The following is a 22,288-nucleotide window of genomic DNA, read 5'->3' on the forward strand; positions in this document are numbered from 1 at the left end:
AACAATGAGGCACAGACTCAGAATCCAGAAGGTAGCTGAGTCTATAAATAGCAATTAAAGGACAAAATGGAAGAAAACAGGTTTCGTTATCCAGTTGTTTCAATTTTCCTAAAATCTTGACATGTTTGAGCCTTTTCTATATATGGACAAAACAACAATCTCAAAAGGGTGCCAAGTAGACCACAAAGCATTGATGAAAAGGCTTAATGTATTTCCCAAATGTTTTCATTAGGAGTATGAAGGACTCTCCACTCCACAAAGTTACTTGTCTCCTTAATTCAATACCTACCCTAATGAAATGTAATTTGAGTAGTGTATGTTGATATGCATAATGATTATGACTCAGAGAAAAATATATCTAGTACATTTTAAGGGTTTTGTGGAGGCCGCTGTGAAACAAAGAATTTGAAATAAACAATTATAAAATACAAAAATAAAAAACCAGGGTTTTTTTCTTCAAATTCCTGGTTTAATAAGGATGTGTTTATTTTGAGAAAAAAAGGTCCCAAACATCAGGCTGTTCACAAAAATAACCCACAGTATCAACTTTAGAAAACAAATCTTAAGACTATTACACTAATTATTTTCCTAGAGGATGCATCTGACATGCCAACTCTCATTCACAAAAATACATTGTTACATTTGTGTTGAACAGCCCCACATAGCACTCTTATGTGGGGTATAACACACATACCTCTAACTCAAAGCTGCTCTCAGGTACTACTCAACTAATGAGACTGCCTTTGCAGTTAGGGAAGCAACTACTGAACTCATGTATGAATGGAAAGAACTGTTCTCCCTGTATTAACAAGAGATTATTTTGGAGACAGTTGATAAAAACCATACATCCTTTTTATTGTTAAGTCATAAAGAGGTATCAAAATTAAAAGCAAAAATTACAGGGTAAGACTTAACGTAACTACTAGGAGCATCAAAGGAAGTGAAATGGGACTAGGCGCAGGGCAATATGAATTAATGAACATGGGAAGGACAGGACGGGGAGAACAGTGAGTATGTGCTGAAGATACTAGGGGAGAGGATCTGGTGAAAATTTTGATCTTAGACAAGCGCCTAGGTAAAGAAATAATGGGACAAGATTTCTAAACCCCACTATGTGCTTAAGAGTCATCCTCGCCATTGGCGCTGTCTCTGTCATCCTCTCCTTCCTCAGCCTCTTTTTCATCATCCTTGATCAACTCCAGCTGTGAGAAACAGACACAAATAGGATGGAGTTAGAGGCACTCCATGTGTCCCTGATCCCCCCTCCACCACCTCTTTCTTTCCTTTCCCGTAGTTTTCACCTGGTCATCCCCCCGATCTTCATTATCATCATCATCCAGTAGGTCCCCCTCCTCAGCAGAGTCATCTGCACCCCCCTCAGACTCCATCTTCACATTAGTCTCATCTTTCTTCAGGGAGCTGCTGCTCTGCTCCTCTTCTGACTTATCATTCTTCATCTCTACTGGGGATGAGAAGGACAAGTCTGTCTAGGGGCAAGTAATGTCCACAGGATGTAGACAATCCCCACTAATAATTGTAGAACTGCAGCACAAGTCTAAATCCTCCCACACAAATGACCTTCCCAATTCAAATTCCCATAGTCAGTTGCTTTATATCCCACTATTCCAACAAATATTTTCAACTATCTTAGGTAACTAACCCAAAACTACACACAACAAGCAGCAGGACTATTTACCTCCTTGTTTGCTCTGTTCCTTTTCAATTTTTTCCAGGCTTTCCAGTAGAGAATCCACTTTTTGTTTTATCTGTGTCAATTCCTTCTTAATGGTCTGAAGGTCATCTCCTTTCACTTTTAATATAAACAAAACCCTAAATGAGAATCAAATGTACCAGAAGCTACCAGTTACCAAATACATTCCTAGTAGACTATGCACTAGTAGCCAACGGAAGATCCACAGGGAGAAATGGAGCCAATAAAAGATTGTCCTAATAATGGGGACTTTTGATCTTTTAGTTGGTAGCTGAAAACTGAACCCAATGTGCCTACTCAATTAGCAGTAGAGTAGCATTCTGACTTTTGTAGGCCTGCTAAAGACCTTAGTTCCTTTTTAAAGCACTTTCTGTACTGATTTACTGATATGTATTTCATAAATTTAACGGGTGCCTCAACTCCCTAAAGTCTAACAACTTTATCCAAATTACCAAGGTCTTAAGGATAAAAGAGTCCAGAGTTCACCCCTTAATCTCTAATCCCTATCTTTTTCTCTTTCATTATTTTGATTATGCAAAGGTATCTGTGCAAAAACTGAACATTATTAACTGTATTAATTTCCCTATTTCAACACACAAGAAATATGAGAATCACAAAACTGCAATAATAATACATACATTTTCCAGACTTGGAAGAAGATCCTCGTTGTCCACTCTTAGAATTGAAGCCACTTTTGCCCCTTCGTGAGGTGTTTCCTGACACACGCTGGCGTTTGGAGGGCACTACAGCCCGAGCAATAGGAGGAGGAGGAGGAACACGTGCTGGGTAACTGTACATCCTATAAATAAGAAAACAGAATTCCTTCACACTAAAATAAAGTCAGCAAGATCCAAACAACAGTGACCTCATAAAACAAATGTCCAGTCTCTTAATCATTTATTTTCCAATTTCATTAAAAAAGCCAGTAAAAATTTTCACTCTTTAAAATTTTTAAGCCTGCCACTTTTCTTCAAGAAAATACTACATATACACAAACACATCCAAAGATAGGGTTGGCTGGCCTTAAGCACTGGACTAAAAGGTTACTATATACTATGGTAGTATTGGTAAACAGTATTTTTTAATAATGAATGGCTTTTATCTTGACCTTATTCTTTTTATATATATGCTATAACATACACAATTCATATAAACCAAAGAAATATTCATTGTTAGCTAAATTCCGATTTTTTCGCCCACAGAAACATACAAAATCATCGCTACTAGTTAGTGATTACTAGGTTGAACCACATAAGCTTGCCAATATTAATCATGCTGGGCCTATAAAAACAAACAGCCATTTCATGTGTTAGCTGTGTATAAAATACCATGACCAATTCTAACAACATTTATGCATAAGCTCTACTCAGAGCTCCAACAGGACAGAGAATATTGTCTATCTTGCTCACTATTCACTAGTGCTTAAAACCACTGCCCAGCACACACACATTCAGCTCTCAAAAATCACTGGTTGATAACTGCTGCTTCCATTGGATAAGTGTCCCAGTGATTCCTAAAGATAGGTAAGGCAAAGAAGAAATTCAAAATACAACCAAAAACTTCTTACATGGATCAGTTCTAGAAAGACTCTAGATTCCATGCTGCTATTTTTACAAAAGCCTGTGGCAGTGTAAGACACACCAGTAGGGATGGGGGGGGGGTGGAGTGGTGGGGTGGGGGGAGACCTTAAAATTCTAGATCTGTACCTTTCTAGCAACCAACTGAACTCTGAGGCCCAGACAGTCTTCTATAAATAACAACCTAACTGCTGCTCTTAGTTCAAAGGTTTTAAGGAACTAATGTGATGTATTAAACAGCTTTGAAATCTTATAATTCGAATATAATCTGATGCTGAGTCTCTCCTTTTTATGTACGTTATTCATTAATGGCTAGTCTTCTCCAAGTTTATAACAGCCTCCAATCCTCCTAGAAGTGAAAACACCGATTTTATAGGCTCTCACAGATAATTCTTCTGCTCAACCAATCTTAACCTAAAATGTTTTCATCCTATTTTAACAAGATATTTTTTATCTTTCCCTATGATAGAAAAATTTTCCTAAATTAATAAGCGCATATACACACTGCCAAACAAGATGGGGAATGACTAATATTTACTGAAGCAGTTTTTAGTCACTGGTCACCTACAACTTTCCCCCTTGAAATGTAGTAATTGCCATATGCCAAAGAATCAATCATGTTGTACTAGTTAGTAAAGCCTTATGTCTTTTTTCTAAGCTACAATAAGAGCACTTTGAAGTTTGAGCCCCAGAAAATAAAATTTATGATTCAAAATCAGGAAGGCCTTAGCATTTCTACAGTGGTCTCTTCTCAGTAGATGAGTTATTAACTGAACTGTTACTTTATGTTATATTTAACCCATTTATGGGAATTAACGTAGAGAAAGATACTTTTATTACCACTATTTTCCATTTTTACATAAAACTCTTCCTCTTTTGGCCCCAAATTTTCCTAAGTATAATGATTAAGAAACTATAAAATATCAGTGTTCAGAAACTACTCTCTTCTGTGCAAGATGACGACACTTATGATACTTTTAAAATAATTTTTGGAAGTAAATAAAGGCGAGTTATCTGTACCTTTGGGCATGAAAAAGCTCATGCCCCAGCCCGGCAGAATTAAGAGATCTAACCTACCTCCCAAACCACTCACTCTCAATGGCACCAGTCTCCAAACCAATGAGTTAGCCATTCCAGATTCCCTATACTTTATGGCACTGAACTCCCTTTGAACCATACTATTTCATCTGATCCAGGAAAATGGCCACAGTGAAAATGAAGCAAGAAATGCAATTTGTTTTGAATCTGTGTAATGGCCTCATGAACACAAATGGGAGTCAAATGCTCTAGTTCTTAAAAGAAAAATATATTTTAAAAAGATCAACTGATAATCCTAAAGGGCTTTTAGTGCCATAGAACTTAAGTGCTGTTCAAGCAAAAATGGACTCTTGAAAAACTCCTCTAAGGAAGTTTAAGCTGATCTTGCGTCAAAAATGTCAAAGTGCATGGCTGTGAAACAAAGTAAAGAAAACATGAAGAGAAAACTCATACCTACTACCATATCCCTTAAGGGACAGATAATAGGAAGCTCAGCATGACAGCTTTAAGAACTAGTTACAAATTAATCATTTACTCCATGTACAGTAAATCACATAAGGCAACAGCTGCTGATCCCCTACCAATAAAGCCCAAGTCATTAAAGTCTTCATGAAGTTTCATTATTACCAAAGGAACAAATACTAACACCTGAAAGAATTATGACTGCTACCTAAATCAGAAATCTACACAGTAAGTGTTGGTATTAAAATCTAGTCAGAATAAAGATAATTAAAACACCATTTTAAAGAAAACAAAACATTTATGGATACACATTAGCTAACTACTCATCTGAACAGATAAGACAAAGAATCTTTATCCTAACCTCCAAGCTAAAACATAAGCATTACAAGGCACTTATTAAAAACACAGGTTTTCAAAGGCAAGCTTCTTAACACATAATGATCTTTAGGTCATAACAACAACAACAACAACAACTAATAATAATAATAATAATAAATTTGATGTGACAACACATGTTAACAAACACTTAACATAACACCTAGAGGATATTATACTAAGTGAAAGAAGTCAGACAGACAAATACTATGATCTCAAACAAAACAAAGAGGCTCATAGATACATAGAACAAAACTGATGGTTGCCAGATGGGAGAGGGATTGGGGGTGGGGGGTTGGGTGAAGGGATTAAGTACAAACTGATAGTTACAAAACGGTCATGGGGATGTAAAGAACCAGGCATAGGGAATGTAGTCTTAATATTGTAGTAAGTACATACAGTTGCAGGTGGGTACTTGACTAATCAGGGGGGTTGCTTAATAAATTATATAAATGTCAAAGTACTATGTCATATACCTGAAACTAATAAAATACTGAATGCCAATTCTAATAGAAAAATAATAAAACTCCTCTAAAATAGTTTTAAAGAGAAAATAACATTTCATTCAATCACTACCAAAGTAGAGACAACTAGAATTAATATATTAGTAAAAATCTACATTCTCTTAAATTCATTTATTTAATGTACCATAGATGTTTCCTGTCTTAAAAATTTAGACTAAAAATAATTTAAAGCATATCAATTACCAAAAAGGTAACCTGATAACCAACTAGTTGTCAGATATTGTTGCCCACAAAAAAACAAATACAACATGAAATAATTTAAAGATGAGAGCACTATAGTAAAATCACCTCCCCCAGTACAATATTGATTTATATATTTCAGTTTAAATATGCAATCCCATTATAATTTCAATAAAGTGTCAGGAGGTTATCATTTCCTTCCACTTCATTCTTTTTTATCTACAATGGAAAATTTCAAGATGAATTTTATTCCTGCTTGCCTTTGATTTTCCTAGAAGAGAGACTGATTTTACAGGCTACTCTAATTGGGCTTTAGAATGTCTGAGAATCCCTGAAATTGCTAACATTCTGTGAATGCACCCATTCGCAAAAAGTTAAAAACCACTGATTTAGAAATAAAATATTCCACTCTATTTGAGCTAATCAGGACCAAATCTAGAATATTATGTGCCCATATCTGAGAAATATGCTTTATATTTAGAGATACAGAGAAAAATAGGTACAAATCCCTAAGATTCACAAGATGATTTTAAGAAAGTGGAAATGAACAAGATCCCAATTAATAAATATCAGTAAAATGTAGTCTGTGGGACATATACAAAGAACCATAAAAAACAATGTGACACAACTGCAAAAATTATAAACTTTAAGAGCCAACCTAGCTCCAGTAATTAAATTCCCAATTAATAATAGATCCCCACCTCAAACTCTATAGCTACACTTTAACAAGTCACTGAAAAAGTTGAAACTGAACTAAAGCACTGAGTAAAGATCTTCTGCTATTATTTGTTTTATAAAAGTTTAATTCCTATCAGTGTGTTCTAACCTGTGACAATCTACAACTTCATTTATAGGTTTCCCAACATGTCACCAGAGTAAACCTTCCTATACAACATATCCTATACATAACATTATAGAAAAGGACCTTACAAAATTTGTTTTATCTTTGGCCTTGTGTGGATTTAAGCTAAGCAGTTATAGTGCATGAACAGAGTATCTGGTATTCATGATTACCAGAATTTCTAAAACTGCTCAAAAATTAAGGCCTTCAATAACTGATATCTTTAAACATTATAAAATATATTTCTAAATATTTATTTCCCAGTCTTCGTAAAAGCTTCTGTGAAACTATGTTGAAATGATTTAGATAACTATTTTCCAATATCTTTTAAAACAACCAAAACATTTCCCACTAACTGTATAGATGGCACAACCCCCTCAGAAGACTTTTAAAATCTAATCTGTTTTAACATGGTTAACTAACGAAATGAAATTATCTTAAATGTTATTATCAAGGATTATGAAATAAAATTCAACATAGACAAATATCTATTAAAAGTCAGAAATTTAAAAGTTCTAGCTACTGTAATTTTTATAGTATTTCTTTAAATGTCAAAGCTATATTTTATGAGTAACTACTGACTTTAATTATGTAAGAAAAAAAGTCCTAAAAATGACTATGTAACATGTTTAACTTATGTGTATGTTAAAATGTAAATATGAAATTACATGTTAAAAAAGAACGCCAAACCCCCATTTTCATGACATAGTTGGAATTCTTGCTTTTGAGTTTAAAAATAAATCAACTAGCTAAATTTTTATAATTTTTGTCTGTCTCTAATGTTATCTGCAGGCACTCCTTCACAAATATGCTGTCTTGGTAAGTCTGGGAGAAGCCAAACTGGATACAACTGTTAATTTACACTTGTGCTCAGGTAATTTATGGATGGAGTGCCAATTACCAAGGTAAATGTGTATAGTTGCACTTGATGTTCCTTAACTTTCTTCCTGTTGCCTTTATCCAATGATCCATTAAGAAAATAGATTATTTGTATAACAGTCAAATTAAAAACAGCAAACACTGCTCAATCAGCATGATAAACCAGTATGATGTACAGAATCATTCAATATACATTTAATAAACTGTGTGGAAAAAAAACCAAACAATTTTGTAACAAAGAAAGAAAGGAAAAGAAAGAAAAGAAAGAAGAAAAGAAAGAAAACTGTTATTACTATCTTGGCATGTTTAAGAACCTTACCCAAAGAATAATGATCAAGACTGAGATACACCACATGCATTCCTTCATGAACAGGAATCAATAGCCCCTGTATATGTAGCATCAAAGGTGCCCATTAACAATGAGTTCTGCAATCTTTCAGCAAGAATTGTTGATATTAGTATTGAGGGGTATTTTTACAAATTCAAAGACACTTTGGATTGAAAACTGCCCCACTGATTTATTTTTATAACAGTTTTCCAAGGGGGGAAAAATTAAGTATGCATAGTTATTTTAAAATGTATACAACTTTACAAATTTTAAAATATGAAAACTGCATCTTAAAATTAAGACAGTGATGTGTCTTGATGGATTCATTGGGAAGCTATGTTAACACGAAACTAGATGTTTCACTGGAAGACAATTTGAAAACTCACCCAAAAACCTTCTTAATAAAAAAGAAATCTGAGCAATAATAAGCAGATTGCTTTGAGTCTTGGATCAATCTTTCAATCTTTTCAGTAACAGGACTGGATCCAAGACTATGTTAAGAAGCATGATGTTTAATCTGACTTTGCTTCTGTTTATAAAGCTTTCCATTCAGGTGATAATCTCTTCTAGACTCCTCACCAAAGATTTATAACATTAATGATTTGTCATGATGTTCTCAACATATACTCCAAAATATCACGCTTCAGATCTTTTTTGAAGATAATGTCTTTAAACTGTCAGTGTGGTCTGATTTTTAGTTTTAAAACGCTAAAACTATTAAAACAATATTTATGAAGAATATTGTTTATAGACCATACATTAAGAACTTGTAGGCCCATTCATTCCTATATTCTCATACACTTCTCGTTTCACTTATGATAAAATTTATTTCAAGGTGCTGTCTGAGAAAACAGATTTGTGGTTGCTAGGGGACAGGGTGGAGGGAGGTAACTGACTACAACAAAAGAACTTCATGGTGAATTTTTGAGAGATATAGAACTATCTGTATTTTAACTGTTCTGGTAGGCACATGGCTGTTCATGTCAAAATTGTACACCGAAGGCAAAAGTTTTCTATGCCGTCTCCAACTTCTACCTTTCCATTCTCTTCTCTTGAATCTCCTTTAAAGTGTATGCCCCTACCATTATCAAAACCTACCCCTGTCAAAGTCACCAATGTTCTCCATATTGATAAATCAAACGGACATATCTAAACCTTCATTTATGAAATTATCAATACTTGTCGGTTCACCCCTTTACCCTTTTGACATTCAGTTTTCAGGATACTTCACGCTTCTGGTTTCTAATTTTTTTCTTTACAGCATTCTCAATCATTTTTGTTCATTCCTCATCTCCCAGGTCTTTCTTTAAAAGTTGCTGTGCTCCAGGGATCTCTCCTTTCTATTTCCACTCATCTAGTATCATGATTTTATGACTTGTAAGCAGAAACAACTGCTTACTACTTAACATCTCTCAAAGTAGATGTGTATAAGGAGCTTAAATTGGCACTCTGTCCACAACTGGTCCACCTTTCACTCTAGTTCCTCCAATGTTCTTCCATCGCCAGTGTCTATAAAAACCAAGTCTCTAGCTGTCCAGGCCAAAGCTTTGGTGACATCTTTGATTGTTCTTCTCAGCCCTCATATTGATCTGTAAGCAAATCTATCTGCAATTAACTTCAAAATTCAAATACTCCTCACCACTCCCACTTCCAGTTCCCTGGTCCTTCCCCAAATGATGCTTGCCTAGATAATTTCATTGGCCACTATTCTATTTCCAGAGTAATCTTGTTAAAATACAAATAAGAACTTCATCCAATGCTCAAAACTCTTCAATGGCTTCCCATCTCATTCAGAGTAAAAGCTAAAGATATGTGATGCCTTAACATGCTCTGTGTGATGTGTTCAATCCAACCATCTTCTCTTAAGCCACCTATTTTCCACTATAGTATCTCTGGTATATACAACAACATCTCACAGTAAGATCTTAACAAATACTTGCCGAGAAAATAAATGACTCTCCTAAACTGGCTTCTAGGAAAGAATTTATCATAAATCACATTACCAGCAACAGATAACAAACCAAAACTACCCTTATAGCTGGAAAATCAGGACTGGTCTGCCTCTTTCTATTGTAAAGACTATTGGGAGTTTTAGCCCAAGAAAAATCAAACAAAATTTGAATAATCTACCAAAAATTGAATTGTTTTCAAGCTATTTATCATAAAATAAACTCCAAATCTTGTGCCTATAACGGATGTGAATTCACACTATCATGTCATGCTCCCCTGTGAGGAAATCAAAAACACAAATTTCTACGAGTTTCTCCTGCTTGTATATTTTTGTACTCGAATAATCTGTTCCCCTTGCTGAACTCCAATAATCTCACAATAATAACATATTGGTCACTGTAAAATAAGGTCCTGAAAAAAAGGTTTATCTGCCTGAACAAGTCAAATTCTATTTAGTGGACTTTCTTATTCCTTGGATTAGTTATGAAAAGGGTATCAAAATGTAATCTCATCCTTTATTTATCAAAAGCATACCTGCTCTTTCTTTCCTTGAAAAATAAGTTTCCTGAATATTCTGTCAATAGTTCTTGTTAGCTTAGTTCCAAAATACATACAGGTTCTCTAATTTCTTGCCTAAGAGCAATCTTTAGTTATTAGCATTCTCATACTGAACACTGCAAAATTCATCCAACCCAGCAAGACTAATTTTGCAGCATTCTAGGCCTGCACTGTCCAACTCAGTGAACTCACTAGCCACATGCAGTTAAATTAAACTGAAAATTCAGTTCCTCAGTTCTACTAGCCACATTTCAAATGCTAACCAGCCAAATGTGGATAATGTCTACCATACTAATAGTGTAGATATAGAATTTTTATACCACCACAAAGTTTTTTTGGATAGCACTGTTTTGGTTTGTTGCTTCCACAGACATCTATCTACTTCCTATAAAAAATTTCCAAAGAGAGCTGAGAAGTCTATATTTTTCAGTTTATAACAAAACCATAATCCTTATAAACCTGTTAAATGTCCTTAGAAAATTGGCAAGTTAATATCGCTATAATCACAAAACAGAATGGCAAAGCTATAAAAAAAAAAACAGTAATAAACTTCAATTGTCCATTTCACATATATCTATAGAGACATATATCCAGAATATATAAAGAAACCTTACAACTCAATAATGACAAAAAAGTAACTCCATTAAAAATGGGCAACAAACATTTTTCTGAAGATAAACAGCCAATGAGCACATTAATGTTCAATATTAAGTTAAGCAAAGGCAAACAAAAACCACAATGGCATAATATTTCTAATCCTCTCGAATGGCTTAAATAAAAAAGATAATAAAACAAATGTTGACAAGGATGTGGAGTAATTGAAACCCTCATACATGGCTGATGGGAATGTAAAAATGATACAGCTGCACTGTAAGACAGAATGACAGTTCCTCAAGGTTAAGACCTGGCAATATAGTCCTAGATATATACCCAAGAGAAATAAAAATATATGTCCATGCATACATGTATACAAATGTTCATAGCACTGTTACTTAAAATGTGGAAACATCTCAAATGTCCAACGACTAATGACTGAATAAACAAAATGTGGTATTATCCATACTATAGAACATAATTCAGCAATAAAAAGGAATGTAGTACTACTACATAGTACAAAATGGATCACTGTGAAATATTACTCTAAGTGGAAGAAATCAGTCACAAGACACATTGTGTGATTCTATTGATATGAAATGTCCTGAATAGGCGTATCTATAGCGAGAAAGTACATTTCTGGGTGCTGGGTCTGGGGACAAAGTAATAGGAAATGATTGCTAATTAAGGTAAAATTTATGTTGGGAGTGATGAAATGTTCTAAAATTAAAATCATGATCACAGTTGTACAACTCTGAATATACTAAATTGAATTGCACACTTTATAATGAATTTTGGAGTATGTGAATTATATCTCAATAAAGCTCAGTTTTTAAAAAGGGTGGAAGGAAGGGTAATAACATTGACCTGAATGAAAGACTGTCCAGAAGTAGATTGCTGAAACAGCAGGGACTACCTTTGGATTAGATAATAATATAACCAAAATACCACTTAATTCAGAGCCATATAGCATTCCCTGATCCATGTTCAAATGCTTCTTTACCTTTCAAAAAAAATCTCCCAACTACTCAACAAGAGTCCAGGAAACAAGAAAATAGCCCTGCTAAGTAAAATAAATATTTTAAGTCTCCTAACAATCAAGTTTATGTTTAAAGGATATTTTTACTTATCTATACCCTCATTCAAAATCCTCCTGGCAACTATAACACAAGTCAGGTTCCCACAAGAAAAATACAATCAATACAAGGGGGCTCTGAGCAAATGCAAAATCTTACTACCTCATGCCTAAAATGACATCTAAAATGTCACTTTAGGTGACACCTGAAGAGGCATCTCTTAGCTTTTCCAATAGCCCAGAACCTCTTGCTCTCTCTGAACCACGTCCCGTTTCACACAAACAGCCTAACCAATTCTCCTAAACCTGAGTATTTCATATAATGTCCCTTTACACACATATACAAAGCCCATCTCTCAGGTCCAGCACTGCTCAGGAATATGAGGAAAATGGAAGAAAAGGAGGGAAGCAATATGACAACTCCTCTAAACCCTATAAGGTGGGGTGTCCTTCAAACGATATTTTATATTTTTTGATTTGTAATCAAAAACCTAAATCTTTGTGTGCCTAGAACAAAATAATGGCTCAAATACTGAATATGATAGCCTCTTTTGCACATCCTGCATTTCAATAGACTGCCACCACTGCACACATCAACTACGTTCCTTTACTATTGAGCAGCACACCTTCCTGGAAAAGATGTGTAGAATAAGAAATCAACAACGAAACTGCTTGTTTCCCAAAACTCAACTCAAACCTCTAAACTCTAATTACAACCTTTAAACGAATAATTCTAGTCAAAAAAGATAAAATCTCACCTAGGAATACCAGGTGCTGTAGGTATAAAAAAAAAAAAGAAGATAAAATCTCACAATACTTGACTCTCTTCCCACAAAGCACCTACTTTCCTAACTTTAACCCAATACATCATACACCAAGCCCAGACTACCTCTATATTCCAACATTCACACAATGATAACTACTTATATCTTTTTGCCCCTTCGGTTTCTCTTTTCTAGCCATGGGGGTATTTCTAAGCTTTCTCTGCCTACAGGACACAATCCCTTAACACGCCATACAAAGCCCCTTACTATCTTTCCAATTACAGTTGGCGGTTTACCCAAATACACCAGATACGCACAACTCTGCATCTTTATTAGAGCTGTTCCCTTTATCTGCCTAAAAACCTACTTACTATCAAAGGCAAGTTAAAATATAGCCCTTTGTGAAACAAAATGGGGCTCTTTCAATCTTAAAAATGGAACTTAGAGCTCCCTAAAGGGCAACACAATTCATCTTTCTAAGAGCTAATCCTGTTCAGTGCAGGACACATAGGAACCTGTTAATTTCACAGCACTTTCTTCACTGTACACTATATTGTCATACACGAGTTGTGTTTGATCAGTGAGTGGATGCACTTCATTCCTTAATCATGGTGTACTGGCATATTTACTTAACACCATACTGCCTATTATACTACATCTAATAATAATTTCAAAAGTGAATGAATGAAAAGCAATGTGGAAAGAGATTTTAAATAAATTACAGAAATTTTAGAATTTGAAAAAGAAATCATTACAAAGAACAGCTCCAGCTACAATTTTCCTAGAAGCAACAAGATTCTCAAGAGGACTCAAATGGAACTGCATCTTTGTCAGGATCTTATAGGTTTATCAAACTTTCATCATTAACAAAGAATATGTTATGCACACAAGGGTAACTTATGTAGTCCCCTGGTTTTATAAATAGACCCTGCATAAACATTCATCTTGAAAGATAAAGCTACTTTGGGGCTTATTTTCCTACCAGAAAAAAAGGTTTGTTAAGGAATCTTTGGGTAATCATAAACCATGTATGATAGAATTTACAGTATATCTGAAACAAAAATAACAGTGTATCAGTGTCAGATATTAATAAATTATCTAAAATGGTGGTTTCACATACACTGACAATTTATGTTAATTCATCTAAGAACTTCCATATCTTTAACATCAGCAATGGCCTTACAAACAAATAGAATCCAAAATTCTACAAGAAAATGGCAATAGCAAAAACTTGCATAAAAAATCCTTCCAAACTAAAGCAATGATTTAATGGTTGCAGGTTTTTAACTCTCTTCCCCACCCCCACCTGAAAGTCAGTTAATCTTATTGCAGTGGAGGCAGCAACATTAAGGCCACAGAATCCAATCATCTGTTGTCTTTCTCAGAAGACAATATATTAATATGTAAGTGACTCAGTTTTTATCATCTGATTATCCTCCAGTTTTAAAGGTAAAGTATTTACAATCTTTGGGACTTGATCACTAACACCCGTGAATACCCAAGCAAAATTACAAATCACTTAATCCGAACAAAACATAGTCAATCACCTACTTCCTGATACTTGAAATGTTTCTCCTTATAAAACACACAATGCCTATTTACATTCTTGAAATTTCTGTCAAGTCAGGCTAATCATGTTTGAAGTACATATCTTGTAATGAAATAGTCTGATCTATCTCCCACCCAATCATAGAGAAAAAAAGAAGAAAAAAAAAGAAAGAAAAAAGAAAAAACAACAACCCAAATCCTCCAATCAAGCCTCCTAATCTACCTACCAATACACAGGAAATATAGTTGGTAGAGGAACATGCTAAAGAACACAAAATACAACCCACAAAACCAAGTCTGCAAAAACTGATGAAATTAAGGAATTCTATTATTTTATGTATAAATAGTATTATGGTTATGTTTATAAAAGCACTATTTGTCTTTTACTGATATACCATTCTTTATACATATTTGAAATGATCCATAATATAACAAAAAAAAAAAAAAATTGAAGTAACTATTAAAAAGGGAGCCTGTTCTGCAAACATCTAATTTTTTCACTATTCCTTGCTGTCTGTATCTCTTATCAATTTAGCCCTGCAAAATTCCTCATTTAAAACAATTTTTTCCAAAAATATTTATAGCGAGATAGCGATGGTCAAAGTTTTGCTGCCTCGCCAAGACAACTAAAAGTTTTAGAGAACTCCTCTAAAACTTGAAGGTAGAATTATACACTATTAAAGTTTTTATACACTCAATTTAAAATAGAAGTTTATGCTAGAGTTCATGATAGCCCAGAAAATATATCCAAGAAAATGTGTCAAAATTTTTTTAAAAGGAGTCACAACAAAGTAACAGGATAAGAATTACAGAAATAAAACTACTTCCTTATCCTTTGTTATCAATGATTCTTCTCAACCCTACTTGGACATTAGAGCTCCTTGGGAGGCTTTAAAATAATATACCATCTATGGCTATGCCACCCTGAACAAGCCCAATCCCGTCTGATCGCGGAAGCTAAGCAGGGTCAGGCCTGGTTAGTACTTGGATAGGAGACCGCCTAGGAAGACCAGGTGCTGTAGGCGTAAAAAAATGAGGGATTGTAAGCTGAGAAGGTCCTTGCAATCTGTGAGGTCAACCAAGGGTTGCCTCATTTAAAAATATAAAAAATAAATATATCAATGCTTACAAGTCTATCTAGACCAACTGTATAAAAACCTCTATAGGTGTAGTTAGGCATGGATATCTTTTAAATGTGGCCAAGAGATTTCTATGTGCAGAACAAGTAAAGGACGGTTACTTCAAACAAACTCACTAGGTTTCAGGGCCTTCAAGTCACTCAATCAGTGACCAAATTTTCCCACATCTATTCTCTCAACTGTTTACGGTCTGCCATTTTAATATTTTCAAAGTATAAAAATCATTAGTTTTCAAAATGTCTTCAAACAGTATCTGAAAAAAAATCTCTAAGTACAAATAGCCATTTTGATGATACGTGAAAGAGACTCAAATCACAAAACCTTATATTATGTTATAGCATTCAAGGATTTTTACATTGCAAATCTAAACTATTTTTTCCAGTCTTATTCTTTTGGCTTTTTAATGACTAGCCACCATAGTCTAAATGGTATTTCTCAAACACAATGTACATGTTTAGGTCTTCACTCATACTGTCTACTAGCTAACTTCATTCCTTTACTCACCTCCCTTCATATAATTGATCGACTAAGTCCAAATGTTTCTCTTCTGTGAAATATTCCCAAATCAAGAAAGATAATTACTTTTATTCCAAAAGCAGGATTGATCTAACTGGAATTCTTATATATATTAACATAAAAATACTAATGACTGGAATACTTGAATTCTAAGATGAAAAACAGCAAAAATTTATATTGATTTCTCAAGTCCAATGTATGAATATGCTCAAATACTTCCATATAATGCATAATTTCAAATGTAGCAAACCAAATAGATCTAGGTTTCCTTAACATTTATAAAGACTATCAGAATGCCAATGTGATACTAATACTTTTTGCATATCATACCATTCACCAATGACTAATTCCTACATGAGTTCTAAATCCAAAATTTAAAGCCATCCATAACCTATCCCTATCCACACATCTTCCAATTTTATTTCTCAAGACTCTCCAAAACAGACTAATGTTCTGATGGCACAAGAGGAAATCATAATCATTGTTCCAACCTCCTTGTCTTTTAGAACTATGCAACGACCCCCTGTATCCTATTTTGTATTAGCTGGTTTGCTTAAAGGTGACTAGGATTTTCGAGGTTAGACAGCATTTTTTAGTTTTGTTGTAATTCCATAAAATGCAAAGTCAAGTAAAAGTATGCAACAGAGAAATAAAGAGACCATGGAACTGCAAATCAAGCCCCATTTCATCATTAGGCAAGTCAGTCCTTTTATTTGGCATACAAATATTAAAATAAAGAGAAAACTGACTTGTGACTTGTCTCAAGAAAAACCATTAGTCCAGAAAATATTGAATATGTTCTCATATGCCCTAATGATATATAAACTGATTCTTTGAAATTAACATAAATGTCACCTTACCTAATCTACCTCTGACGATTTGCAGGAAAGTATTTTTCACTTTGTATTGGCAGAAATGGGGGAATTTGTTTGAAACTGTGTGTTGTTGTTCATTTCTACAAAAGGGAATGCTCATTACCACAAAACAAAATAAAATGGTTCTCACTAGACGGCTTTTTACCGGAAAAGACAAAACAAAACAACTTTAACATACCTGTCATAATAATCCCGTTGAAAGTCATAGTCCAAGTCAAAAGAGGAGCTGAAAAATAAATACCAAAGGGTATTAATTTGGAGCTGTTAATGTTAACTCACAAAAGCAGATGGGGAAAAAAAACCCCAAAACCCATGCCAAATCAACCACTACAAATAGACAAACAGAATAATCAATCCTCAATCGTTCAAATAACAGATCACTAAAATTCAAGCACCTTAGGCCACTGAGCATGCAGTGCCAAATTGCAAATTTAGGTGAAAAGCTTACTAAAATTTCAACACACAACGTAATAGCTAAAATAAGAGCACTGAAAATTACAACAGTACACTAAACATTTTTTATGCCATCCTCCTTCCCTTTCTTACACCCCAACCTCTTAAAAGCTAAACAATAACTCTTGAAAGATTTCAATTTATGCTATAAATACCAAACTGCCCTTTAATAGTAAATATCTCAGGGAATTCTAATAATTCTCTGGGAAACAGACACAAAAGCAGTATATTAACACAAAATTAATAAAGCATTACTCTTACAGAGATAAAACATACTATAGTTAACCCTCCCCCCATCCAGAAAACAGAGAAGATGCCCACTGATGGACACAATGCAGTTATAAATAATAAAGTTCCGGACCTGAGTAGAGGGGACGGAGAAGGGTGTTCTGGTACTGACCCGTACATCTCCGCTGCAGATCGTTTCACACCTGCTTTTCCTCGGTTCACTTTTGGCTCTGCAGCCAGATTTATATCTGAAAAAACAAAAACAAAACAAAAATTTTAGTGACAACTCTATCAGGGGTAGCAGTGAAATTTCAAACTTTTAAAGGTGTACATAGTCATGTAAATCAACAAAGGCCTAACACCGTATCTCATCTTTCCTCATATAAAAAAAGCTCAATAATTTTAAAAAGGCTAGGAAGGACTTAATCTTCCATTCTTTTTGTCTTCTGTTCTATACTCAAAAAGTGTTTATTATATAGAAAACAATGAGTTTGTCTTTAGTACCTTCTAGCCTCCGCTCCCACTTCAACGAAACTCTTATCATTCAGAGCACCCAGCAGTTAACTGAATAACTGCTTATTCAGTTAATATCATAGGAGAAAAGTATCACTGACTAAAAAGCTGCCTTTCCAAGAATGATTCTGTGCACTTTAAATTAGCACAAATATATTAGAAATGAGTGACTGACCTCAGAAATAAAAACATACAATTCATGAAGTAATATGGTTGAAGTATGATACCTTTAAATTACCCACAAAGGTAAATTTTTATCCCTCTTACATACAGAATCAGCTGTAAAGATGCGTGTAAAAAGGCTTGTTAGATACTGTTCGGACTGTGAATCTCTTAAGTAAACAACCTTTTTTTTTTACATATACACACACCAAGAAAAGGGAAATAAAGGAGCAAAGGAAATAAAATCCTATAGTTTCCATTCACAACATTAACTTTTAAAACACCTACTCCAGTGACCAGCCACTTACCCTAACCATTACCATTTACCATTGCCTACCAACAGTCCATGTTCTCTCTTGTAACAAGAGTCCATGTGTCAAAAATCAATTAAACAAAGACTAGCCCCCTCCAAAACTCAGTTCACTAAATGAGCGGTTGAAAAACAAACTTTTAGTACATTGTGTATTTGCTAAAAACCATTACATCTATAAATAATCTTTGGGTTCTTGGTTCACTAAACTTATTTCTAGTACTTAACATCTAATGTTTGTAACAATCTTGCTTTTTAGTTTTGACTTTGGAATCAAATTTTAGAAAACTAAAGACAGAATTTTTTTAAAAGCAATTTAAAAACGTATGAAAGATAGAACTAAACTATATCAAAATTGATTACACTTGAAGAGTTATTGCATGATTTTATAGGACTGAGTTTAATACCCAGAACGGAATATATATTGATAAAATTGCATTTTAGTAAAAATACAGGTATGATTATTTTGAAACTATGGCAAAAGCACACATAAAATTGTTACCTCAAAAAAAATAAGTGCCCCCTATTCTGTCTCTTGAAACTAGATAGAATAAAAATTAAATAAACCCTCCACATATACAAATAGTGGTTTCTAAATAATTCCCATTAATGGCCTACAGCCATGCCACTCTGAACAATCCCAATCCTGTCTGATCTCAGAAGCCAAACAGGGTCAGGCCTGGTTAGTACTTGGATGGGAAACCACCAAGAAAGACCAAGTAGCTTAGACATAAAAAATAAAAAATAAAGGATTGTAAGCTGACAAGGTCCTTGCTATCTGTGAGGTAACCAAGGGTTGCCTCGCCTAATAAACAAACAAACTCCATTAAAAGGAGGGAAGGCTCTTAGGAAAAAGTGGCAAATTCCAGGTTTAGATCAAGATGTATACCAAATGACGTGAGACATCTTGTGGTATCAAAAAAGCAAGGAAGCAGTATATTACATTAGGAAGGTATCAGGACACAGGAATCAAGTTGAAGGTGGTTCACAGGCTAAAGATAAATTATTTTGAGCTCTGAAGAATGATTTGCAATGGACTAAAAACAGCAGTTTAAAATTAAGCAAAGATTATATTTAACCCTTTTTCCATTTAGGAAAACAAAGTCGAGCTTGCTGCCAGAGTTCCTTTAACATCATGCATAAGAATGCTACGTTTTCTAGGATGACATTTTCAGCGATCGAGAATTATTCTATTTTCTAAATGGAAATAACACTACTAAAAACAGAATGCTACTAACAGAATGATGTCATTTGTTTCCAAAGAGTATCGATATACTCTTTTGCAGCCCCTAATGAATCACTACGTAAGTAATGATCATCAACAGATGATCGCCACAAGGTGAAAAATTAATGGAGAACTTTATCACAAATGGGTTAGGATGTAAAACTTAAACTCGCAAATTATTCTTAATATCACTAAAAATGGGACAACCGCTTTAGGCCATGTAATGTGATACAGCATGAAGTAAGTAACACTATCTATAGAATATTTTCACCAAAGTAAATAGACTCTGAATTGGATCAAGTCTTCAGATCTGCACAGACCAAGACAGTAAGCTGCTAGCCATTAAGTGGCTATTGAGCATTTTAAATGCATTGAGTCTGAAAACCAAGTACGTTTTAAGTGAAGCACATGCACTGGATTTCAAACTATGTACGAAAAGGATGTAAAATACCCCAATCATATTTTTATGTGATTACTACTGAAATGACAGTATTTTGCTTATACTGAGTTAAATATATTAAAAGTAATTTCATCCATTTTTTACTTCTTTTAATATGGCTATGCACAAATTTAAAATCACATAAATAGCTCATATTCTATTTCTGACTGCACTGTTCCAGATCATTACATAAAATAAGACAAATAACACAAGCAATCAGTACAGCGTATGGGAAAATACTAAAGATTTCTCCAACAAATTAAATGTTATGAATTTTTTTTTTAAAAAAAAGGAATGGAGAAACTCGGATTTAAAGACATGTAAGAAGTGATTAATCACACGCATATGTGGACATGGATTGGCCATTGATATGAATAAAGCCAAGTTATAAAAAAGTTTGAAACAACAAAGACAGAATTCTGAATATAGACTATTAGTGGTTATCAAGAAATTACTATGAATTTTTTTATGTGTGAAAAGGGCAGTGGGGTTTGCATTTTGTTAAAAGTCCTTTTGTTACACATATACACTCCAAGTCCTAAAAATATCCTAACACACACACACACACACACACACACACAAAAGCTATGATAGAAAAAAACGAGACTAGTTAAATGTTGGTGTCTGTTAAGCTAAGGGAGATGCTTATCACATACAGGATCATTACATTCTTCTCTCTATTTTTGTTAGAAAATTTCCATGATAGAAAATAACAAGTATAATAAAAAACCTGGCTTCAAGACCTCTCACAGAACTCTTTAGTTCATTTTTGCTATAGCCATTTTACAGATGCCAAAGTCTTATATATTCTGAGTTTTCCTGTACTTTGGGTGTAGGACAAACAGTTATGAAATTTTCTTATGTACGCTCAATTACAACTGCTCTATATATCTTAAATGTTAAGGATTATAAGATTCTCTAACTTCCAATATTTTTCCCTCCCAATCCATTGGAATTGGGACTTTAAAAATGTTAGCATCTGAGATGTGTTCATAAATGAAATGTAAATTACACAAAATTTTTATTCTAGAATGAAAGAGCTATAATGAAATAATCACTGAGAAACCATAACCAAATATCAAAAATGGTCTCAAAAGCCACTGAAACTTTACTTTTTTTTTGTTGTAAACATTTATTTAAATGTTATAATCATGAAAAGCTCAAGTTTTGAGTTTTATTATAAGGAAACACCAATATGGAAACAAGGGGAAAAAATCCAGTCCAACTAGAGAATAAACCAAGTAGGTATTGAAGCGCAAGTTGGACTTCAAATATGTTGTACATTATGCATTTTAAAAAACAAAATACAAACTCCTGAAAATGTTGAAAACAAGAATTTAAGCCAAAGAAACATTTTTAAAAACTTTAAAAATTTCATTCAATTATGAAATGTTTATAAATCTAAAGTATCTTGTTAAACTGGTAAACAATGTATTATCAATAGAACCACGCATTCTTGGCACTCAAGACATCTGTGTACTCACTCTTTTTTATTCATAAAAAAGTAAAAAGAAATGGATTTGTCTTATAAACCTTTCAGCTTCCATAATATTCACAGCCCAGAAAATATACACTATATCAAATTACACGACCCTGACAGCAAATCTTAGAAACCGACAAGCAATTACAAAACTATTCAAGGAAATTGCATTCTGCAATCAGGAACATACTTAAGAGCTTTAATGGTCTTAATATAATATATAATGAGATTTCCTAAAGTTCAGAAATAAACCATTATTTGAGCAGAGCTCAATCAGATCTTATTTCTCAACATTTGAACATGCTAGATCACAGAAAAGACCTCTATTATTAGAACTAATGTCTAAACCAACAGAACCAGAGTTCATGTTGCTAAAATAGATTTAATAAGTTCCTTTTATTGAGTATAACATGCTGGATGAACATCTAGAAGCTTTTCATGAATCATCTCAATTAATCCTCAATTTAACTAAATTCTCTTGACAACCCTAAGTACTATTACCATTGTAACAAGTGAGAAAATTTAAGGCTCAGCAAGCTACACA

The 22,288-nt window shown here is 33.9% G+C and overlaps 1 protein-coding gene and 1 pseudogene across 3 annotated transcripts; one reads left to right on the top strand and one right to left on the bottom strand.

Moving 5' to 3' along the window:
• Window positions 1-447: 447 nt before the first annotated feature.
• On the bottom strand, window positions 448-17,898 carry HNRNPC (heterogeneous nuclear ribonucleoprotein C (C1/C2)). 3 transcript variants are annotated; one of them, XM_011382750.2, is made up of 6 exons: window positions 17,788-17,898; window positions 17,113-17,160; window positions 2,350-2,510; window positions 1,697-1,810; window positions 1,302-1,462; window positions 448-1,202 (listed from the first exon to the last, which is right to left on the bottom strand). In XM_011382750.2, exons 1-6 carry the CDS (start codon window positions 17,793-17,795, stop codon window positions 1,119-1,121), a joined length of 576 nt encoding a protein of 191 aa, XP_011381052.1. In that variant the 5' UTR covers window positions 17,796-17,898; the 3' UTR covers window positions 448-1,118. The 3 variants fall into 3 exon arrangements, with proteins under 3 accessions (XP_011381052.1, XP_023380487.1, XP_023380486.1); XM_023524719.1 differs by having other exon boundaries at window positions 1,302-1,459; window positions 17,749-17,896; XM_023524718.1 differs by having other exon boundaries at window positions 17,749-17,895.
• Window positions 15,311-15,429, top strand: LOC111732761 (annotated as a pseudogene).
• Window positions 17,899-22,288: the final 4,390 nt, after the last annotated feature.

Source organism: Pteropus vampyrus, unplaced genomic scaffold (genome assembly GCF_000151845.1).
Source record: "Pteropus vampyrus isolate Shadow unplaced genomic scaffold, Pvam_2.0 Scaffold488, whole genome shotgun sequence".
NCBI lineage: Eukaryota > Metazoa > Chordata > Mammalia > Chiroptera > Pteropodidae > Pteropus > Pteropus vampyrus.

Bases quoted from the DNA above. Each gene is read 5' to 3' on its own strand.
- HNRNPC (XM_023524718.1), bottom strand. From the start codon at position 17,795: ATGTACGGGTCAGTACCAGAACACCCTTCTCCGTCCCCTCTACTCAG. The intron at 1,811-2,349 runs GTATGTATTATT...TTATATTAAAAG, and splicing joins TTCTTCCAAGTCTGGAAAAT to TGAAAGGAGATGACCTTCAG. The intron at 1,463-1,696 runs GTAAATAGTCCT...TCTCATCCCCAG, and splicing joins GGAACAGAGCAAACAAGGAG to TAGAGATGAAGAATGATAAG.